Source organism: Thunnus albacares, chromosome 8 (assembly GCF_914725855.1).
Source record: "Thunnus albacares chromosome 8, fThuAlb1.1, whole genome shotgun sequence".
Taxonomy (NCBI): domain Eukaryota; kingdom Metazoa; phylum Chordata; class Actinopteri; order Scombriformes; family Scombridae; genus Thunnus; species Thunnus albacares.
The window spans coordinates 15,783,502-15,807,288 of NC_058113.1; the positions used below are offsets into that span (position 1 = coordinate 15,783,502).

At 38.7% G+C, this 23,787-nt stretch overlaps 1 protein-coding gene across 3 annotated transcripts; it reads left to right on the plus strand.

Moving 5' to 3' along the window:
- The first annotated feature begins 373 nt into the window (after window positions 1-373).
- Window positions 374-23,446, plus strand: kcnn4 (potassium intermediate/small conductance calcium-activated channel, subfamily N, member 4). Of its 3 annotated transcripts, XM_044358704.1 has the most exons (10): window positions 380-1,138; window positions 7,165-7,260; window positions 8,794-9,230; window positions 12,338-12,473; window positions 14,502-14,519; window positions 15,086-15,196; window positions 17,797-17,918; window positions 21,521-21,590; window positions 22,518-22,684; window positions 22,814-23,446. In XM_044358704.1, the coding sequence occupies exons 1-10, from the start codon at window positions 686-688 to the stop codon at window positions 22,815-22,817; spliced, it is 1,614 nt and encodes a 537-aa protein (XP_044214639.1). In that variant the 5' UTR covers window positions 380-685; the 3' UTR covers window positions 22,818-23,446. The 3 variants fall into 3 exon arrangements, with proteins under 3 accessions (XP_044214641.1, XP_044214639.1, XP_044214640.1); XM_044358705.1 differs by lacking the exon at window positions 14,502-14,519 and having other exon boundaries at window positions 381-1,138; XM_044358706.1 differs by lacking the exons at window positions 17,797-17,918; window positions 21,521-21,590; window positions 22,518-22,684; window positions 22,814-23,446 and adding an exon at window positions 15,326-17,784 and having other exon boundaries at window positions 374-1,138.
- The last annotated feature ends 341 nt before the right edge of the window (window positions 23,447-23,787 follow it).

The following is a 23,787-nucleotide window of genomic DNA, read 5'->3' on the forward strand; positions in this document are numbered from 1 at the left end:
CTTGACTAATGTTTTGAAAAAGACCACATCAAGGCGAAGGATGAATTTAGGCTACTCAACCACGAGATGTCACTCTGTAGCTGTTGGGTAACTTATGCTCAACACTGATACGTGTGTAACCACAAAATAAAAACATGTAACCCGAGGTTCCTCGTGGGTTCAGAAAAGTATTTTTTTTCTTCATAGTCTACCTTATTTTTGATCAGAATAGAAAAGCAAGTGGATTGTTCCCCGATTGTTACACTACAAAACATTTAAAGTAGTGATAAATCTGCGGCTTTTCACAAAATAGCATTTTGTCTGACCAGTCTTCAGCCGGATAAAGAAAGAAAAATAACCTCTTGTTTAATAACGTCTTGTAACTTGTCTTTTAAAAGTTCCGGAGCTTAAATGCAAATACTGTAGGCGTAGCAATTCCTTGAGAGCGCATCACGCATAATCAGATGAGCAGCCTACACACACACACACACACATACACACACACACACTCACACACACAAAGAATTCATCTGCGGCAGACTGACGCACAATCCTAAAATAATAACCAATGCAAATAAGATAACAAATGGCGCTGCGGTGTGCAAATGGCATCAGTGCGCGTAACCACGCCGCGCCGGTTGGTAGGAGTGTTAAGGTGAGGGTGTAGTATTATGAGGCCAAGTGTTTTGGTGAACCCGCTACTTCGATGAGCGACAAACGAGAGACGGGCCTGGTACACGGTGCGCCCATCGGACTATGCCTTCCCCAACTCGGGAGGGAAGCAAAGGGGACACCGGACAGGCAAAAGCCAGCGGAGAACGACGACAGGGAGAGCGGGACAGGCGACCGCCGTCTCCTGTGCGCGCTGGAGATGGAGCTGACAAACTGCAGCATGCACGGCGACTCCAAAGTGGATTGTGTAAATTGCGATGGCTTGATAAGTCGAAACGGCGGGGACTCGGCAGAAGTATCCGTGCCGCTGACACTTCCCGGGAAGCGGATTACTCCTATGGAGGGAGACAACCTCTACAGACTGCGGGACAGAAAGTTTTTATTAGAGGATAAAAAGCGACTGTGCGCGTTGGCTTTGGGCACCGCTCTGCTCGGGATAGTGCTCATGATAATCCACGCCGAGATATGTCCCTCCTTTTATGAACCGGTAGGTTTAAGAAATTAACCATATGTGTTGTCCAGTGACTGGTAATGTTTGAAACGTGACATTTTTTGTTGACATTTTGGAGCTGTAGCCTTAGCCTACAGTATATTCTCCATGTACCAGTTTCCACTATAAGTGTCATTATTAAGCCTTTTGGGAATATCACGAATCAAACCAAAACTTGAGCTAGTGAACTTGTGCATGTTGCAAAGAATTTAAGTTATAACCTACATCTGCAAAGTTACACAGCAGTGGATGCAGCCAAATCTTTAACACCAACATTACCTAAATTTACTTTGTATTGTAGTTGTTTAACACATTGTCATGTCGGCCTCTATTCTGTGCTCTTAATGGAATGATAAAACAATAAACAAAAGCAACACCTTGTTGCTTCAGCAACTGATTTGCTGCTACAGCTTCTGAACTCCTCTTCAATTCCTTATGTTGCAGTTAAATGGTCAAAACAGAGTTTCATTGACTCTGTGTAGAACTGATGCATAGAAATCAATAGATTGATATTGAACCATGTAGTCTTTTATTCAGGACATATTTCAGCACTTAAATTTACCACAATTAGTGCATAAAAAACACTCTTACACAACTGTCTCTATTTGTTGTCATAACAACTTCCTTGATTAGCAGACAGCACAAGCTCAGCAGAATCTGCACCTGGGCTTTGAACCTCCCTGACCTACTGATTAGTAAGTCCATTTCCAGACACACTATTTGGTAGCACAGCCTCATGACATTAACATGCAGATCTCAGTGGATAACAATGCCAGGCCACACAATCAACACATTATTAACTCCCCCTGGCTTCCTACAGCACACGCCAGTTCCACATGTGGAAAAAAGTTCTCATGCGTGCGGCAAAACATCAGACCACCTCCATGCTGTGAAGTCAGTGATTGATTACAATGTCAAAGAGCCCCACATTTCTGACTCACATCAGCTACAATCTTTTGAGAAACCTATGGAAATATGCTCTGACCTTCAAAAATATCCCTGGTGCATTCAGAGAGTGGGACCTTGGGAAACGTGGTGGTGAAATTAACGGCACTGGCACAAGTATGACATTACTATTCCAGTTTATAAATACGAACCAAGAACAGGTGTTGTCTGTCCATTCCTAACAACAGGCATCGGTACCATGGAAATGCTGATGCACTGGAAAAGTGTTCTCTGCTGCAGTTAAAGCTTATTATTTTGGAGAGGCTACATTGCTGATTTAACCGTAGTTTATATAACCATTGTCAGCATCTTTAAACTTCATGTGATGTCCGAATCATGAGTGTGAGTTGTGACATCTTCCTTCCCTGCTGGTCACATGGGGTCTTAACAACACACAACATCCTTGCAGTGGCCAGTAGTGCACTAAAGTGTTATTGGTTATTTTGAAAACCATTTTAAAGTATGCTGCAGGGTATTTTGGAGCTGCCTAACTTGTAGGCCTATCAAAGTTAACGCCAGTCTACAAAGTTATATTTTAAGCATACCTTTTCATGGTTATGCACGAAAACAGGGCTATTTATGGAAAGTTTTTCCACATTTCACCTCTTACCCTACAGCGAGATTGCTCGCAGTACTTCAGGCTATCTTTCCACATCATTTAGTGTATAATTAGAGTGTTTGCATGGCCAGTCTAAGAGTCTCTATGTCTTTAGTTTGGCTGTGCTGGAAGCCAGGAGTTTGCACTTTGACCTGGATGCAACCTCGTGTCCTCTTTTGTGCCGCTGACGACTGTCTGGAATGACTTTACTATCCAAAACGAGATTCACCTACTGGGACTGTAAAGCAGAGTATGATGTCCAATATTAGAAAGAGGGTACCCTGATATTTGAGCAGAGGGTTGCGTGGATAACTTTGATTCTCTCTATCATTGACTCTGGTTTGCAACTATGTGTGATGATAAGACTGCAGGTTTGCATTCCAAAAAATTAAGCATGTTGTGGCAAAAACCAAATTACAACTTCTGGTTTATTTGCAAATAAATTGCAAATATCTGACATCTGATAAGATTTATTTTAATCCATGATTCTCTCACTTATGGCATACTTTTTAACCACTTGGTCTCTCTCTCCTTTTTTAACCACTGATATAGTTACAAAAACTTTAAAATCTGTGTTTAAACAAGCTCTTGAGGTCCTGGACAATAAACATAAAAGCTACCATCTTCGGAATATATTTCCTATACGTCCTTTGCTGGAAAAATCTAAATCTAAATTTAAATCTCACAATGCTTGTTAAATACACAAAATACTTAACAGATTAGCACCTCAGCCACTTAGCACATTCATAAATCAGGAAAATGTTGGGGATAGACTAACCAGGAGGACGTTGTTGTACCAAGGAGGAAAATATCTTTTGGACTTGTTTCCATTGTCCTTTTCATGCTGTGTCTTGATCATTTCACCTATGTCTTCTGTATGTTGTCATGTTTTAACTGCTATTTCCTACTTTCGATGTCACTTACCTCACTCGTTGCTTTTTATTCCCTGTTCAGCTACTTCATGCCTGCTTTCTCCTGTTTTGTGTGTTATTTGTTTTGTTGTTTTAAAGTAACTTCTGGCCAAGGACAACAGCTGAAAATTGTTGGATGAAAGGGGCCGATGTATAATGGATGACGATTTCCTTGAGCGCTAGTTATGAGTCATTCATTTTATGTTCCTCTCAGTAGCTAAATCAACACCTGTAGAGCGCAGATGTGTTCTGCCTGGACTCACGCCACTGCAATTATCTAAAAATTCTGAAAATTCAGCAAAAAAAGTATATTCATTTTCCTTCCTTTTTATATTTTAAATGTTTAAAAACAATAAATCTTTCACATTTCACCTCAGTAATAGAGTAATGGAAATTTAAAATTGGATCAGCATACAGTAATAGCCTATAACCTCAGAGCACCTAAGCATGTAGAATTGTAGCTATGTGTTCTTAGTTTTTGTTAAAATAAAGGTCTTTATACATTGATATGAGGCTGTTGTGTTGTGGCCCACATTTTCTGTGTAGTGACTGGGATTTAAATTGGGTTTTTTTTGGTTTTTTGACAGCATGCTCTAATGTGGTCAAGACTCGCCCTCAAAACAAAAATGTCTTGCCATGTATCACTTATATGTGGCCCATTTTCAAATAGGCAAAACTTACCCACAAACCAGTATGCTGTTTGGACTGTATCTGGCCTTTTTGATTCACATGGCAAGTCATCCTAAAACCAGCATGCAGTGTATTGGCCACATCTGGCCCATAAGCAACCCAAAGCTGAAACTCACCCACAAACTGTTTCCATTGCTGGAACAGATCAGTGATTACCCGCAGTGGCCCAGATCTGGCCCAAATGTGTACGTTATCTGGGTTTCACTGATTAACACATCCATAACCAGAGAGCAGGAATTGTTGAAATGAGCTGCTGTGGTGATTTGTTGGAATGAAAACCTGCAGACTGTTGGGTCATGAACCAGATCAATGTAGTATTTATGTAGGGCAGTGGTTAGTTCTAATCACAGACATCTGATCCGGGGCTGATCTATAGAAAACTATAGAAGACCAGCAGTACAATGAGTCACAATGGGAAAAGGACAGAAAAACCCATTCTACAGGGTGCAGTGAACTGATATCCTACTCTTGTGGTCTTGAGGGCAAGTGATCGGCAAGTTTTTGTTCCTCCCTGATAGCTAATCAGCCACACCTGTCCTGTGCGATGTCTACCTGAAGCTAGTTAAACATCAGGGGATCTGACTCATCAGCATACAACAGAATTTTAAGTGATGTCTCATTTCCTGTCTGACTGCATCACTATCAATGCCATTTGTAAGCCTATCCTGACGTTTTTTTTCAGGATACCTCCAGTTCCATGACCTATAGCACAAGAATCTACATGAAAGCTAATGAAACCACATAGACTAACAAACCAAATTAGAAAACTAAAGTCAGATGCATGTATTATTGGTTTGGCTAGTATTTATTTATTGCAGTACTTACAAACCTTTTGCATTGGATTCATTGATTGATTTATTTATTTTTTCCTTGCAATGCCTTGGGTGGCCTGGTGATGGTGGTTCACTGTCCGTCCAAGACTATGAGAAACAATCCGTGTTAAGGTTAACCCAAATTAGGCTCACCGGGCTTGAATTTACTGTTTCCAAGCATGTTGTTGAACTCTCTGTTATGGAATGTGGTGAAATGTTAAACCTTTGTGGAGTCTCCTAATTAGCCCTTGACGAAATACAGACATGATGTGGATGCTACGGGAGAAACTGTGGAAAACGATGTACCATGCCAACGGGCGTCACACCATACCACCTACACGCTCAAGTTTCCTCAAGTTTGAAAGTTTGTAATTATCTTTTTAACTGTAAACCACATTAAACTGCACTTCCCGTTAAAAACTTCCAATGACGTTGCATTAGATGCATTGAGATGCATGAACGAAAGGTATAGGTGCTCTTTAACCTGCTGAGACCAAGGTGGCGTGGCAGAGGCTTATGCTTAGTTGTTAATTCAGTTTGTGAAAACATGTCAGACAACTTGGTGCAAACCATCATAGTGTGTGTATCTGTGTCTCCAGCTGTCAGGTCTCATGAGTGGAAAGTATTTAATTACAAGCACTCTGGTTACTGTAATTGAGTGGCTTCTTATGTACTTTTTTGGAGTACATTACAAGTCAGTAATTCCACTTTCATTAGGCCACTTTCTTAGTACTGTAAAGTTCTAATGAAGCTACTTTTAGAAAGGCAAGAATGACAGAATAGCCTACAGTTATGCTGTTACAACACAATCAACAGGATATTTAATTAAATTAGCTAGTTAGCTATAATCACTTTTTATGGAAAGGGAACCTCTGACAAATCCTTTACCATAAAGAAAATGATTAACATGGTTTTGAGAGCATCACTGAGGTGGAGAGAGTTGATTGATTTATCATTTTGAACATTCACACTAGAAGATAGAGATATATAAAATAAATTTTCCATAGATGTATCATAACATAATTCCCCATCTGTATACTATCTGATCCTCCATATGCATACAAGGTAGAAGGGCTGCAACTAACTACTATTTTCATGATCGATCAATCTGCCAATTATTTTCCAATTAATTGATGATCATTTAGTCTATGAAGTGTCACAACATGGTGTTTGACCAACTGTCCAAAACCCAGGAGTATTCAATTTGCAGTGACATAAACTGTGAACAGCAGCAAATCTTAACATTTGATAAGGTGAAAATGGTGAATGTTTGCATTTTTTATCAATGAATGTCTTAAAGAGTTATCAAAATTGCCGGTGATTCATCAACTAATTATTATAGCACTAAAGTAGTTTTGATATTTGACTGAAATTTGTACCAATGGTGACCACTACCAAAGAGACCCTTGTTTAATGTTTGGCACAATGGCAGTGTTCCTGGGTGGGAAGCTGGTGAGGGATAAAGTCCCGCTTGCAGTCTAACAACTCCTGTTTGTTGGCTCATCCACAATGTCTCGGAGAAAATGGCCATTCTGAATTGTGATAAAAATGGACAAAAAGTTTTTCTTATCTCATCATAAATAATAATAATCTCAAGAAAATAGAAAATGTGTTTTGTTTTATATTGTCCTTTTTACTGAAAACCACACAATATTATGTTAAGTAAGATAAAAACAGATATTAGATTTAAACACGGATAATCCACAAAGACTGAGTTGACTATTCACATATAAACCATTAAAGTTAGCCAGTTAATTGAAGAGAGCCTGGAAGATGAGGGAAACAGCCCCTTACCATGATGAAGTTCAGACTTGACATGACATGAGTGTGGTAACAGTCAGGACACAACAACTACAATAACCATATCCTAAGTAGCAGTCTATGGTTATTGTGGGCTGTTTTTATTTGAGTAATTTTTAGTACTCTTTCCACCCAGACCCAACAATTCAGGAGCTATTTCATAAAACTGCGATAATGGAGAACATTAATGGAAAGAAATAAAATCTTGGCTGTTACGGAAAGCCCTCCTTTTATGCCTTATCTCCCATGTCTCCATTTCCTTCCCAGGGCTCAAACATTGCCTTATTCATCAACTGTTCCATCAGCCTGTCCACTGGGTGTCTCCTGATCCTCATTATAGCTTTCCATTATAAGGACATCAGGGTGAGTATGCCTTTTCCCCTTTGTTTCCAACAATTTGGATGCCCTAACAGTGATGTGGTGTGTGTGAGTATGTAATTTGGATGCCCTAACAGTGGTGTGGTGTGCGACTTGCCTTATTTTTGTGCATTGTACATTTTATACCAGTAATGCTTTTTTCCAAATCAGCTTGGTTGAAATTATACTGTGTTAGAGGTACTTGAGAGCAATTGTTTTAGAAGGAGCCCTGAGCCCATCAATGGCAGCCTCAACACTGATTATCTGTGTTATATTTGCTGTGTGCGTAAAAAACCCTGGACGAAAACCCTGGCCCACACAGGCATGCATGATGTTGCAGCTGCAAAATTTTTCCAATCCACATGGCTCGCTGCCGTTGTGTGTGAATTCAATATACATGAAGGGATTTGGTTGAAATTGAACAGAGTAAACATTCTTTCATCTCCCCTCTTCCACATTCACAGCATGCATATTCAATTAAGTGCAGTATGAACAACAAGTGCAGAAAGTACTGTGTGCATAGTAGCAGTAAACCTTGAACTATATTGTAGTTCTCATGCTTTCCCATGCTGTTTTTTGGTTGGGATGCTGACTTAATACTCTCACCTACAATGTTTTTAGTTTGAGTGCAAGTACTGTGTGTCTGATACAAGGAGGGGTCCATGCAAGTGTTCAGAGTAGATAAGAAAGGGCAGGTTTAGGGTGGAGACTAACACACAGGCAGTGGAACTTTAATTCTTTAGTGTCAGAGGTGACAAACTAAATCATGCCAAGAACATTGAGGTGCTTCCAGCTTCAGTGGAGAAAGGAAATGTTTTTTTTTTAACAAATAGAAGAGGAGAAAGTTATGCTTTGCTTTTTTAACTGCTTCAGGTATGATAAAGCTTTATAGTCAGAAGGAGATGAACATGTATTCTCACTTCCTTACATGTGAACGACACATACAAGCATCCCCCAGTTTCCGTCTTAGTTGGATATCTGCAGTTTCATATCTACAGAGGTTTTAAGAACATTTCTCTTCACCACAGCCATTTACAAGCATGGTGTACTACAGAGAACTATCTATTAGCATTTTTGACATTGCTGCTTGTGATAGAAAGCACATTTACACATGCACACACACACACACACAAATATGCATATCCTAAAATGCCACATAATGAGAATAAATTTAGGTTTTTTACATTTTTGTCAAACTAAAAATTGTCCAGACCAAATTATTAAATCTGTTTACTCTAAAGTAATAAAATATATAAATGAATATTATTATAACTATTGCAGAACAGTTTGAATTGAAGTCATATTATGTGTTCTTTATGTAAGATATTTACTTGAATGGAACAAAGTGGAATTTGGTTATTTGGATAACCAAATAAAAGAGGATATATCCCGTACAACTCCACATCCTTATAAAGATAATTTAGATATAATACTTTCCAAACATTATGTCTTTTAAGGTGTGTCTGTATTTTCCCTATTCTCCATCTCATACAGTTCTTTCACAATGTTTATCTTCTGCCCTCGCTCTCTGTCTTTCAGCTGTTCATCATTGACCACAACCAGGTGGACTGGCGTATTGCCATGACCAGCCACAGGGTTCTTGTGATCACTCTTGAGCTGTTGGTCTGCGCCATCCATCCTGTTGGCACATACTGGGAGGTGGGCCCCCCTGTCAACTCCTCTTCCTCAGCTCCGCTCTCTGATTCCAACCGCCATGTTCATGCCCTGATGGACATAGAGCTGCTGTTATCAGTGCTGATGTTCCTCCGCTTGTACTTGGTGCACAGAGCCGTCCTGCTGCACAGCAAAGTGCTGCTGAGTGCCTCCTACAGGAGTATCGGCTCACTCAACAACATCAACTTTACCTTCCGCTTTGTTCTCAAGGTACTGATGAACAAATACCCAGCACGCACACTGCTGGCCTTCATCCTCCTCTTCTGGCTCACTGCGTCCTGGATGCTAACTCTGTGTGAGAGGTACAGTAGCAAATGTATCCCCCTGTATACTGTGTAATTACAACATGTTCACAAATAAGAGACAAATGAACACCAACCTTGGAGAATGACTGTTGATATTATGATGGACATCCATCAAAAATTGGAATTGTAGGCTATTAATGAGAAATAATAAACAACCTACCCTGAATCATACGGTAATTCATAAAAAATGCTACAGATTTAATCTGGAGCAGTTAAATTAAAAAAGAAAGTGGACAGTATTCTTAAAGGAATAGTCTGGCTCTGTCCAAAGGCAATAAAATCCATTGAGTTTAGTAGCACCTCTAAAGCTCAATTAACACATTGTATCTTGTTTGTTTAATCTGTGCTAAAAGTGAAGTGTAAAAACTAAACGTTGTGGTTTCATGGCTGGTTATGTGCTGACCTACTTCATGAGAGATGTAGAGATGTTCAGTACATACAAACAAAATCTTGAAACTCAGCTGACAATACTGAATCACCAATGTCGCTAACAGTCACATTGTTGAATCAGTAGCTTTTAGCAGTACAGTTCTCCTCACTGGTTCAAACAAATGCTGGTTGTAGCTTTATAGATAGTGCACAGATACGAGAGTGGTATCAAACTTCTTATCGTCTTTCCCAAAATGTCGAACTATTCCCCTCTTAAATATAATATGTGTAAATATACAACATGGGTACATTTTTCTTTCAGACTTGTAAGCAGAACAATAGAATAGAGTACATTTGTTTTTAAAAGCTCAACTTTAAATTGCAAATGAATTGCAAATGAAATATCAGACCAGTGTTTGTACCTTTTATGCGAGTCATTCCTGCTCAACACATATTGACACACAGAAAAAGTAACCGTGAAAGAATGCAAGTTGTTTGCTTTCCAAATTCCAGGTTTTTATTTCTCTTTCAATGGAAGACTTGTCAGGATTTCAGTCATTGAAGGCTTCTGTGCAAAACAGTGAAAAGATCTTTGAAATCTTGATTTCTGAAAAAAAAACAGACAAAAATGTTTCTGAATGGTGTTGCAGAGTCCTAAAATTATACGGTAAACAATCATTTGTGATAATTACATACTGTATTCATCACAAATGAAAGAACCTGCAATCAAATCAAAAGAACCTGCAAGATTAATTAACACAAATGATTGATGTTTTACTGCTTTCACTCTTACTTGCTATTAGGAAAGTAACACACACACACACACACACACACACACACACACACACACACACACACACACACATATACACTACAACTCTGTTTGTTACTATAGTACCTTCCCCCAAACTTCCACGTCCCCAACACACACTTGCACATTAAAACAAAAAAAACAAAAGGCCTCGGTAGTTTAACATTCCTCCTCAAACCTTGATGGTCAATTTGACTTTCCTATTCAGAATGGATTTCCAATTGATTTGATAATCATCATTCTTGATTTTGTTACTCTAACAAATTGCTCTTTAACATGAGCCAACTAAACGTCAACCTGATCCTCTACAATCTGTTTGGCTGTTTGAACACTGTGAGATCATTTGCTCATTTGAACCTTAATGGGAGGTTTCACATGTCTCGGCTTTGTATGTTTTGATTTGTCAAAAGTAATAAAAGAGCTTATGACTGAAGGCTGATAAGACCACCAAACCTTTTCACACTGAACTGCTTCAACAGCCATTTTTATGTTAGTTGTAACTGGATTACCACATCCAGAAGACAGATGAATGACACACACTGAATGACCTCTTCGTGTGGTTTCTGCCAAGTGTGCAGTAGACTCTTAAATGTTTTACAAGTTTGCATTGGTACCCATGTCCTGTACTGTACTGTGGAGCATCAGCACTGATAACACATTAACAGACCACACCTTTATCAAACTCATAAGAATTACTGTGCACAGGAAATGGTTGTTATGTTTGTTGCTGTTTCTAAGACACAGAATTATGGATCCAAAGGGGTTCAAGCCAGTTCAATTTATACACTTCCAATTACTTAGAGTTATTCCGATGAATTGCTAGTGTCACGGCACAAGTTTTACTTGAGAAATTATTGTTTTTACATCTAGGGAACTTAATTAACACTAAACCTTGTAGCTATGCAAACTACTAACAGGCCACAACAAATATGAGTGCCTGTGATTGCCGAAGCCTAAGGGTATTTTCAAATCTGCATTTTGTCCAGTCTAATTGGACTCTAATTCGTTTTCTCTCTTAGTACAATTTGTTTGGGCAGATCTGAACACAGCAATCATACTCTGTTTCGGACCAATACAACCACACTGAGACCCTTTCAGTTAGTGGTCTCAGTCTGGACCTTTTTTGGGACCTTCTTCCTGTGTTTACGTTCTTGCTCCTGCCCCAGACACAACATTGCTTTTTGTGATGGATTTTGGTTCACTTGATTTTTTTCTGTGTGAAAAGAAACAGAACCATTGGGAAAACACATCAAGTTTACCAACCTTTCCACTGATTCGAATTAGAACAATGTGTGTCATACCTGAACCTCATTGAGTTTGTCTTGTCTCCGGTGGCGTTGCTGCCCTTGATTGGGTGGTGGGATCAGGCACTGCGACTTCTTGTGTCACCATCAGTTCATTTAGGTTAACATATGAATGCAAAAAGAAACTAAACCAAAATACCTCAGGGATGAGGGTTATTATTTGTTGCCCATGACTGTCCTGGAGTTCCTCACTTTCCTTGTTTTCCAACTTTCCAACTTTCTTGTCTAGGAAATTTCATTTCCTACTCTCTCCTCTCTCTTTCTCTCTCTGGCATCTGCCCCCTGACAGGTTCATATTAGATAAGACCAACCTTCCTGACGTTTGGCAACCAATCAATAGGACAAATGACAACCATGTGACTGTGACACTAGCGTAGGAGAGTCTTTATAAGTCAGTGCACAACAGGTAAAATTAAGATGCAAAAATTTGAAATTTGTATTCAGCTAAGCATACAAATAAAAATAAATCAAAAAATTCAGTTTGGGTAAGGTTATGGTTAACACTGCGGTAAGAATGTGGATTGTACTTCCGCCTTTGTCCATTTCTACATGGGGATCAATAAGAATGTATTGAAAGCGTTTTGTTTCAAAGGCTCAGTCCTGCTTTCTCTCCCCTGCAGGCAGATCCAAGCATCGACAGGCCACATGGAAAAGGCGCTGTGGCTCATAGCCATCACCTTCCTCACAGTGGGCTATGGGGACGAGGCGCCCAAAACCTGCTGTGGCAAGGCAGTGTGTCTCTTCACTGGAGTCATGGTAATTATAGGTTGGGTTTCTTGTTGAGAAAACTAAACTGATCACTTCTGTGCATGTCTGCGAAGTATATAAAACACATAATACTTGTGTGAAATGTTATTTCAGTTTCAAGTGGTTGTTTTCACTTCTTATCAGAGAATTATATAGACAGCACAGCATAAGTGTTTTTAATACAAAAGACATTTAATGCTTGACTCGATAAGCGCTAAAAATGGACAATGTCATATCTCTGTTTCACTTCTGTATTTGTTCCCAATCAAACCACCTAATATTTCTCAGTGTGAACTACACAACATGTTCTCTTGCTGTTCATAACATTTTCATTTCATTTTGTTCTTTTGTGTTCCTTTCTGTGAAGATTTAATTTCTCCCTACCTTTCCTTTTATTCATTTTCCCTGTCTTCTATTCTATTCCATTCCATGCAGATCTGCTCTATTAACTCATATTCTGTTCTGCTTTACCCAATTTATTTTCCACTTTGTTCCATTCTGTTCTATTTCACTCTGTTCTGTTCTGTTCCACTCTGGTCCCTTCTCTTCCATCCCATTATATTCGGTTCTGATTTGTTCTATTTTATTGCAATCTGTTCTGTGTTATTTAGTTCTTATCTATTCAGTTCCATCTTCCTTTCTGGTTTGTTTCATCCCTTTCCATTTCTGTTACGTTCCAATCCAGCAACTATTCCCCTATTTTCCTATTTAATTTTTCCCATTTAATTTCAGGTCAGTTCAATTTGGTTCACTTCTCTCCCATGCCTTTTGCATTGTAGTTATCTTGGACACATTAGACCCCTTTGCCTGGCTGTACAACCTAACTGTGCTGACAGACTTGAATGCCTTCATTCCCCTGTGTTTGTGTGATTAAGATCACAGCTGTAAATTGAGGCACGGTGCTCCTGCAGGAACGTAGCGGTACCAGGCACTCTTTCACACCACACGAAAAGATGTGAAGGAAAGCCGGACAGGGAGGGAAACTGTCAGCATACTGAGGGTGCTCTGCAGGCCACACAAAACATCTGTATGGAGAGTGATGTTTCTGCTGAGTGATGACATTGTTTTGCTGTGCTCACTGACTTCTCTCTTCATCATTGGTTGTGGAGACATCATGAAATGTAGACATTGGTAGTTAAATTTTGCATTGCAATTCATAGATTAAAAGTAAGGAATGTAAGTAGAGAGAGAAAGTACCTCAGAGCTTGACGAGTTGCTTACTTGGGCCTAAAGTTCAAACTGTCAGACTGAGAGATAAAGGGTTAAAGGAATGGGGAAATTATACTTTATATAAAACACAAAAGTTACAGTGAAGTAAGATAAACAGTAAGTCAAGACCCAAGAGTCAAGGAGTGGCTGCATGTTTGAATAGGCAATAGACTTTGGTTCACTACCTCACCTCTGCTCTGTTAATTTCTGGTACAAGCAGATAAGAGTCACTGCCACAGTGCTGGATGTGGGCACAAGTCCGGTTTAGACACCTCTGTGACAGAGTGGAAAACAACCTTTTCCTCCTCTATTTCTCCATCTCCCTTGTTTTTATAAGCTTCTCCCCTTATATGGGAAAACTTTCCACCATATCCATTTTTAGGTGGTTTATTGCCTTTGGCACCGCTACAACAGGAGGGTGTGCCAACCTGTGCCCATGATTTGGAAAAAAATAAAATTCCTACTCCCATCAGGGCAGTTGTGGGAGCCAGTGAATGGAGTGATGCTCACACCTGTAATATGGCTGAAAGCCTCCATGGTCAGCACTTCTTCTGCTCAGCCTGAGCCAGCCATAACTCAATTTGCAGCTGTGTTCAGGGGTTGACAACACTGTTTGGTGTTGTCAACCCCTGACAACACTGTACAGAGGAATCCAAGGAAAGAGTGTGTACTTCCCAGGTTTCACAGACGGTGTAATGATAGATATTTTGTGGCTGGTTGGAATGAAAGATAAATATATCTTTTAAAACTCTGTCAAATGGGTGCTAGCTCTCTTATGCTCATGCTTGTACTTACTCTCTCCTTCTTTCTCTCTGTTTCGAATGCAAGCTGAAAAGAGGAAAACAGGTAAAAAACTGGTTATCTTTAATCAATATTTTGTGGTGGACATGGGATCAGTGCAGTGTTTTGTACGTGTGTCCTGTGACGTGTGTATTTTTGTGACTATGTGGATGTAATTCGCTCTGTGGGCCAATCTGAGTCTTCACCATCACTCTAGTTTGCTGTCCAGCAATAGCACAAATCTATTCTCAGAGGAAATCCACACTATTATAGCTGTGCCACAAAGGCTTGTTTTTAACCATTGGCCCTCTATAAATATAACTTTGATTTATTGGACAAAACCATATGAGGTATGAAGATCAACATTCAGTTTTCTGAATAAGTGCTTTCCCATAGGGGGAATGGTGGAGCAAAAGGCACAAGACATACTGCTAGATTTAGGAGTGAGACAAAATCAGATTGTAAAAACAAGTTAAGTTAACATCAGTTCTGTCTTGTTGAGCTCACTTCAGTATTCAGGATCAATCTTTAACGCTTACATGATCTGTGAGAATCTGTTGAGATGACAGGCAGATGGTGAATATATCAGTAACCATGCCAACAGCTGTATGTGTTTGTGTGTTGGATTTTAGGGAGTAGCCTGCACTGCCATGCTGGTAGCAGTTGTTACTAAGAAGCTGGCGTTGAACAAAGGAGAGAAACATGTGCATTTCTTCATGCTGGACATCCAGATCTCAAAAAGGGTAAGAGCAATACACTCCGTTATTCAGCAAAGTATTCTGTAATGTTATAGTTTATTTTATAAAAACTCTGGAATATGAAAAAAAAAAACTACGAAACATACACACTTTGTGGTTTATTCTTTGCAACAGTTTCGTGGTTTTCTTCATCAGGTATATGGAGGAGTTGTTTTGAATCCTTAACATCATACTGACAGTCAAAGTGTCACTTTAAAGACCATACTAGGCTTTTTTTGTGCATGTTTTGGCCCATTTACTACAAAAAATATGCATACTCTTTACATTACTGAGAACTTGCTTTCAACATGTGCTGTGGTATTTTAGATTTCTGAATGTACCTTTCCTTCTTTCTAGGCAGCTATTTGTTTCTATTTATCCAATTGTATGAAAATCACTATGCAGAGACTTGAAACTTCTTTAAATTAGATAATCCATCAACACTATGTCTGTGTTTGTTGTTTTCAAAGTCACTGGAACATTGTTTGGTAATGCTGTTGAAAGTGCAGGATGATTTGAAAAATCTGTGCTGCATTGCCAGACGACAATGAAGTAATTCAATAAAAAAAATGAAGACACTTTTGTTTGCTTTGGAAAAAAGTTGGCAGTTATGTAGAATATTTTATTCATACTAAAAGGGCCAAATTTTTTTAGACTCTGATATGGACCTCTAAAAAGAAAACAAGCATAATTCAGAGGCTTTTTTAATGAGCTTAGAATTGGGCTGACTATTTGAGGCCTCTATTTATAAATGTTAATATTTTACTATAACAGCTCCATACAGGTCAGATATTGGCCCCTACCTAAAAAATCATCTTGGGGTAAGTGTTGTCATGTGACACTTTCAAGTGAAACACAGAACACACACAGACCTGAACATAAAACATGATAAAATACATAAAACAAATAAGGAAAATATGTAAAACATATGTTAAAACACAACACACAATCTCACATAAAACAATGTACATCAGTTACAGCTGGTGTACATCCAGCCAACATCATCCCTTCTAATCATAACCACCGCCATCAGCCACCAATATGGAAGAAGAAAATGCAAAATTGCAGCTTAAGCCCCTGGAAGATTTATCTTTTAAAAATACATACAAATATAAATTAAAATGTCTAATAAACAGGTATAATACATAGATATTTTAAGTACAGTTTCTACATAGGAAAGTTGTCTAATGGGAACGGTACAAGCTGAAAATTGTGACTTCATTTTTGCTGAATTTTGTGATAACCTTGGTCTTACAGTCAAATAAACTTCCTATAAACTTCCTACACATTTACTAAACAGTCTACTACACTTCCATCCATCAGAGGTTACTACAGAGTAGCAAGACAAACAAGAAAGATGATAAAGCAGATAGAGCTGTCAGGATGGAAGCGTCACTATACTTTCCATGTCACAGGAATGTTTTGGTTTTTCAGTCTTTTTATAATTATGTTGTTCTTTAAATAAGAGCCACAGAGGACAGGATAGTGTGGGAAAAGAGTAGGGAGATGAGGTCTGCCAACCTCTTTACAGCCTTTTCAAGGCGTCAAACAAAGGAAATAATCTTATCTCTGTCAGGAAAGAAACTTGTGTCAGTTCAGGACGGTGCAGCACTGGGCAGGAAACTGGTTGAGCTAACATGTATGTAGGTGTGTAAGTGGCTTGCAGAGGAGTCACTCTTTTTGCAGGATTAGACAGGATTTAAGTGTTTACTTATTGATGTGAAGAAGGGGGTGCCTGATAAATAAGAGATTCAAAAGAAACATTGCCATAAAATATAATAAAGAATAAACATAAATGTGTAATGACTGACAGAGTTTCCCACAATCTTAGATTCAATTTGTGCTTCGTATGCAGTGTTACAGCTTCTCACCACACTGTAAAGCAGTGCCTGTCTGCAGAAGGTGCACGCTTTGGAGGATACAACCATTTCCTTTCTTCTGGTGGCTGCATCCTGTCACTAGGTGCATCTTCTCGTCTTGCTCATGGTTGTTTTGGTCTGCGTGTGTGTTTTTGTGTGTGTGCGTGCATCCTTCTGAGCTATCTGGTGCAGTCCAGATTTACGCTGATGGGAACAAGGGAAGACATCTGGATGCAGACACTGACAGCCTCTATTAATAACCCTCACAACAGGGCCAGAGTGACATCATCACAGGGCAGTTACAGTGATTTGGGCAGGAAGACAAACAGACATGAATAGAATCAAAGAGAAAAGTGCAAAAAGGTGATTTCTGGAGAAATCCTGGAATGTCCAAACCCCAGTTCCAGTCAGTAGGGCCTGTTCTCTGAATTCATGTATGTAAAGCTCTCAAAAATAAGACCTTCATAGTTCAGTTTTATCTGAAATCAGTTTCATAGAGCAAAAGGGCAGAACAGGAAAGACTATCAAGATTTAATCAGCTGGCTTGGATGACAACTTTTTTTAACTTCCTGATCTAAAATGATTGATATGAACCGGATTCTGTCTAAAAAATATGATAAATTGGTGGTTTTGTCAGTCAAGCTTGCAAGTTTGATTGACTTTATCTTGATGGTCTTATCACCACGCTTCTGTTCTTGGAACCTCCATGTTTGTTTGATTGTTTATTTTTTTATGCTTCTGTATCAGATCCGCCACGCTGCTGCTAATGTGCTTAGGGAGTGCTGGCTCCTGCACCGCACAAACCTCACAAAGGGCAACCGCAGTGAGCACCGAAGACACCAGCGATGCCTTCTGGAAGCCATCAGAGTGTAAGTTACTGTATCGCAAAATGATACCTTCAGGCAGGATGTCTGTACATTTGTGTCTGGACGAGGGATGTAAAAGTGGGAGGTGGTCTTTGTGCCTTACATGTGTATTTTACGAGTCATTAACTTAGTGTCAACATGCTTAACCACAGAGTCACAATTTTTAATGGTTAATTTAGATGACTAATTAGAGTTGTTTGCCTCTTCTATGTGGGCAGGGCATGTGTGAACAAGGGTCCACCCTTTTATTATACAGCATTCTAGGCAAAGTTCTTGCTGATAAATAACTGATTAAATGACCCCCACCCTCCTTTTTTAACTAATCACAGTATAATTTGACAGTAATCCACAAAATATCTTGTTCTGAGACACCCATCAAGAAAGAGAACATGGAAACCATTACAAAGAAGAGCCATCTTTATACGTTCTGCACATTTTTCCATTTGAGTTGTTTGTTTCTTTTATTGAGCTCCTCTTCCAAGAACAAGTGGATTGCACAAGACAGGAAGTCCAGAAGTGTGATTGTATGGTTCATTATCCTGACAACAGGATTATGAGTGCATGTGTGTTAGCATGGGTGGAGGGATTGTACTTCCTGCTTTACACCAGGCAGAACCACTATTAATAAATACACAGTGAAAAGTTAGAGCAGGAGAACAGCAGACCATAATCAGGCCATGCTGTGCTATGTCCATCTCTGTGATGCTTGTCGTGTCTTCAGAGACTGGTTGCTTGATTGCTATATTGGTTTCTGTATTTCTTTTTTGGTGGTACTTCTGGTTTCATCCATCTAATCAAAATCAATCAAAATGTAGCCCTTTCCACGTTTACATATCAAGAAGCTTCTTGAAATACAATCACAACTTCAGAATTATTAGTGATGATTTAAACCCTGAATTCTAAACATACTAACTTGCATCAGTACATTGAATTACTGTGATCTGTAACCCTTTCTGTGTCTCAGCATAACATCCGTTTTAACAACTAGTAAAAGGCCCAACTAAGATTGCAAAATGCTCCAGCACACAAATTGGTCTGATATTTACTAACAAGCCAGAAAGAATAACTAGAAGTTATAATTAAATCACTGGCTTATCAGATCATAACCTAACTGTATGTGCAAGAAAACTGACTAAAAATAGATTTAGGACCACAGCAACTAAGACAATGATCCTTCAGTGCATACCCAGAGCTAAGCAAGAAGAATTTGTCAGTGAAATTAATAGCTTGAACTGGGATGATGTACTGTCCTCTGATGATCTGAACTATGGCTGTGATTCTTTTACTCAGAATCAACTCAGATTTAATGTGAGGCTACAGATAAAATCTAAAAGTGAAAACAATTTACTTTGGTTTAATGAAAATTTGTGGAAACTAATGAAATATAGAGATGCTGCACTAAGGAAGGCAATTAAAACTAGGAGAGACACTGACATGCTGATTTATAAAGGTTTAAGGAACAAAGTTATCCAAGAGCTAAGAGAAGCTAAATTTAGTTTTTGTCTCAACATATTGAATGAGGCAAAAGGCAACATTAAATTGGTATGGAAAAACATTGATAATCTCACAAGGAGGGATCCTAAATTCTTGGGAGATTTTAAACTCAAAGTACAGGGAAAGCTAATTGAGGATCATCTTGCTGTTGCTTCTGTCTTTAACAATTATTTTCTTGAGCCTGTATATGAGCTAGGAAAAACATTTACGAAAAGGAAACTGGATATTGTTCCTATAGATGCTACAGGCCAAGTTTTCAAGCTGGTGGAGCCTAAAGAGTTACAAGTAAACAAATTCATCAGGTCTTTAAAAAGCTCCAAAAGTAGAGATGCTTTCCAATTTGACACCATATTTGTTAAATCACACAAAGATATTTTAACTTCTCCCATTGCTCGTTTAATTAACTAAAGCTCCTTTCCTGATGACTGGAAATGCACCATTGTGACGCCTACTTTTAAATCTGGAGACCACCTTGAAGCCAGTAACTACAGACCAACAAGTATACTGCCAATACTCTCTAAGGTTGCTGAGAAAGTTGTCATTGAACAACATTTCTTAATACAAGCAATTTTGGTCTACATTGTATGCAATTTGTCTTTAGAGGAAATCATTCCACCAAAACTGCTACCTTGTACTTAATAGAGCAAATTAAATCAAGACTTGATAAAGCAGGAGTAGTTGGTGCATAAAGCATTTGACACAATCAATCATGATGTTTTAATATTGAAACTCTCTAAATGTAACTTCTCATCTAGAACGTTGGCATGGATGTCTTCACATTTATCTAATAGGATACAATGTGTTAAAGTTTGTGACACACTGTCCAGTAACATGAAGTGCACAGTGGGTGTTCCACAAGGGTCAGTGTTAGGTCCCCTGTTATTTAGCCTACATATTAATGATCTCCCTCAACAGTGTCATGATGTAGAACTGCAAATGTATGCAGATGACACTGTTGTCTACGCACATGCAAAAACAGCTGAGTTAGCAGCTGCTAAATGGACAATTGTGTTGGAAAGGATCACACATTGGCTTGATCAATCATGTCTGAGTCTTAATGTAAACAAGACAAAAGGTATGTTTTTCTCTAAAACCATGGGACAACCTCCTAAAGTTGATATTCTCATCAAAGGTGAAAGGATTGACATAGTCACTGATTTTAAATATCTTGGTGTGACACTGGATCCAAATTTGAACTTTAAGAAACATGTTAAAAAATGGTTAAAACTATAAAGTACAACTTTATGCAGGCAAGATAATAATGCATGCTATGATTCTTTCCCATATGTCTTATTGCATTACATGTTGGGGACAGGCTAGAGAAACAGCCATAAGACCTCTCTCTAAAAAAAACTCCAGACAAAAAGCCAATGTATTTCTATCACGGTGTACTGGAGAAATAAAATTTACTGAGCTTTGATAAATTTAGATTATTTTCAAATTTGTGCCTGGTTTATAAAATATCAAATGGTTTGGCCCTCCTCTACTACGTGACTTTGTGTACACTTGCTCAATAAATTCAATTAGATCCTCCAGAATGTCCTCTGTACAAGATTGTACCATACCATTTTGTCGTACTGCATTTGGGCAGTCAGCATTCTCTGTGAAAGCCACAACTCAGTGGATTGCCCTACCTGCTGACATGAAGAGCTGCAGCTCCATCAGTACGTTTACAACCAAATTAAAAGGGCTGCTAAAAGCTACTCTGCTCTGTAACCACTGACTTTACATTTTATCTCATGGCCTTCTCATAAATGCAAATAATCTTGCCTTTAATTTGATGAGCATATAATTTCCAGTTGACATTGTGGGTGTATATGATGTGCTATTGTGTGTAGATTTGTATTTTGTAGTATGTGTCTTATGTGTTTTTTCCTTTGTACTGTTTTTTATTGTGCTGTTATATGTTTTATTTGTGACCTGCTGAAGGGACTGAAGATGAAAATTTGCTTTAAGCTAACTCTGGTACAGTACATCAAATGGTGACATTTATGTTTAACACTGTACATGGTCCCAATAAATAAATAAATAAGATAATAATGTAATTAAAATGCCATTGTGTTTCAAATACTTCCACATAACTGAGATCTATCAAACCTTTTTCTCAACAGATTTCGGCATTTACGCCTCAAACAGAGAAAATTGAGAGATTATGCCAATGAGATGGTGGACCTACCTAAGGTAAACTATAGCTGTCGTTGGAATATTTTGTACATGTTTCATTGGAAAGGTAAATGCCAAATCTGATGACAAAGATCCCCCTTAAAAACACTCACTACTTACAGACTATTAGGCAGTATTTTACAGTCTGCTGTTTATCACTAGGTGTTCAGACACATTAAATGCTTGTTAAAAAATCTCCATAAAATGTCTCAGGATTCATTTGTGTCAGGAATTCATAGGCCCAGAAAAGTTTTCCATGTGGAATAAACCCAAGATAAAGACATTACCCAGTGAGAGGCACTGATGTGTAATTTAAAGTGCATTTTAAAATGCATTTTTTTCTTGATTGATTTATGTGGAAAACAAGCCTATTTTTTCCACAGTGCAAGTGTAGCCTCTTGGTAAATGTGAAAAGTAGAAAACACCACGGTCACTTTGCAATTAGTGAGTTACCTGTTTCAGTCTGACTGTCCTGCACTATATTGACCATGCCGCTCTGTCTTACTGACTGAATGCAGCTGAGCCACAGCCAGTGAGCATTAAGGACTTCAGACTGTCTGAGTGATGTCTGCAACCCTCTCCAAATTAATGTCTGCCTGAAAAGTCACTGGATTTGTTGCTGTTGGCTGCCATTTTTAAATAAAGTTGCAAAGAGGGTATTAAAGGTTGTATCTGTTTGGAGTTGTTTCAAGAAATACCCCAGTGAGTTAGCTTGAAACTGTCACACATGCAAATTGAAACAAAGTGTGTTAGTAACTCTATAAAGTTGCAACGCCTCTGAAGTCTGGCAAAGAGATCCATACACAACATACAGTTATACTGAAAAGTGATTGCACAGCATACAGTAATATTAGAAAGATTTATGGATTTAGTTTGACCCCCTAGTGTTTTGCCCCCATAAATACAAATATCTCTCCATTTGCTTTGTGTGGCTGATTTTAACAGATGCAGATGATTATGTGCGACCTCAGTGCCAATTGGAATAACTCCTATCGGGAGCTGGAGCAGCGTATCCTCTCCATGGAGCAGAAGCTCGAAGAGCTGAGTCTCTGCTTCCAACAAACCTCTGAGCTGCTGTCTCAGGTCCTGCGTAATCGGAACCCAGAGATCAGGTAAACAACACTTACCAGTAACGCTGTGCAGATCTGCTAACAACACAGTGCAGGACGTGGTATCTAAGCTGAGTCAGGACATGTCTGCTAAGGGGAATAACAGGCAATTTTTTGTTTATTTTTTTGCAGGTGACATGGCTATACATACTTGATGAAAAAACTTAATGGTCTTCAGTGTATTCATCTACAGTATCCATGAAAATGAGACGGTAACCCTCTCCACCCAGAGCTGCTCCAGACTCTTAACATGCTGAACCACTTGGAGGACTGGCATAACCCACTAAAGATCTCATCTTCTGGCCCGGTGCTGAGTGCACTGCACAATGACTCATAGCTGTAAAATTATACAGATAGAATGAGACTTCATTTAACTGTGGAGTAATCACAGTGCATTTTGACAGATCTGTTGTGCTTTCAGTACTTCTGTTTGTGACTGTGCACAAAAAACAGAATTAATCTCGAACAAGATGTGTGGAGAGACTTATTATCCACACTGTCAAAGGTTCCAGGACTTGCTCTCTTAACTGCTAATTGTAAGCTTTCATTGATGGACTCCATCACTGCCTTATTCCTGTGGAATAAGATATAAGTTTTGTTAATTTTACATGTTAATTTTATTTTAAATTTAATGCAATATTGTACAGTGTCTAATCAGTTTTTATAAAAACCTCTTGCGAATCTTCTTGTTCATTAGCAGAAGGTTTAATGGTTATCAGCTGATTATTTTTTTTGCAAACAGGCTTAATGAATTTGTCTGTAAAACAATAACAATTCCTCATCATTCTGCTTTCTCATAACCCACCAAGTGAATCATGAATGAAATGTGTTCTCACTCTCAAACATGAAAAAAAAAAAACAACTAAATTTCAATTCAGGTGTTGTGGGAAGAAACACTTATTTCCACAGGATTTTAACTGATGTCATAGATTATTGATCATTGATTGATCTACATCTGAGGTTGTAGACAGAAATACATCTAACACCTACACCTGTTCTGAGAACAGTGAAACTTTGGTGTAAGTTGCCTTTTAGGCTCAGCTGTTCTTTTAGCAACCCAACAGCTCCATCTAGTGGAAATGCATTCAGTAAACGTCATAATATTT

Excerpts from the sequence above, each read along its gene's own strand:
- kcnn4 (XM_044358704.1), top strand. The coding sequence starts at position 686 with ATGAGCGACAAACGAGAGACGGGCCTGGTACACGGTGCGCCCATCGGA. Across the intron at positions 1,139-7,164 it reads GTCCCTCCTTTTATGAACCG|GGCTCAAACATTGCCTTATT; the intron begins GTAGGTTTAAGA and ends TTTCCTTCCCAG. Across the intron at positions 9,231-12,337 it reads ATGCTAACTCTGTGTGAGAG|GCAGATCCAAGCATCGACAG; the intron begins GTACAGTAGCAA and ends TCTCCCCTGCAG.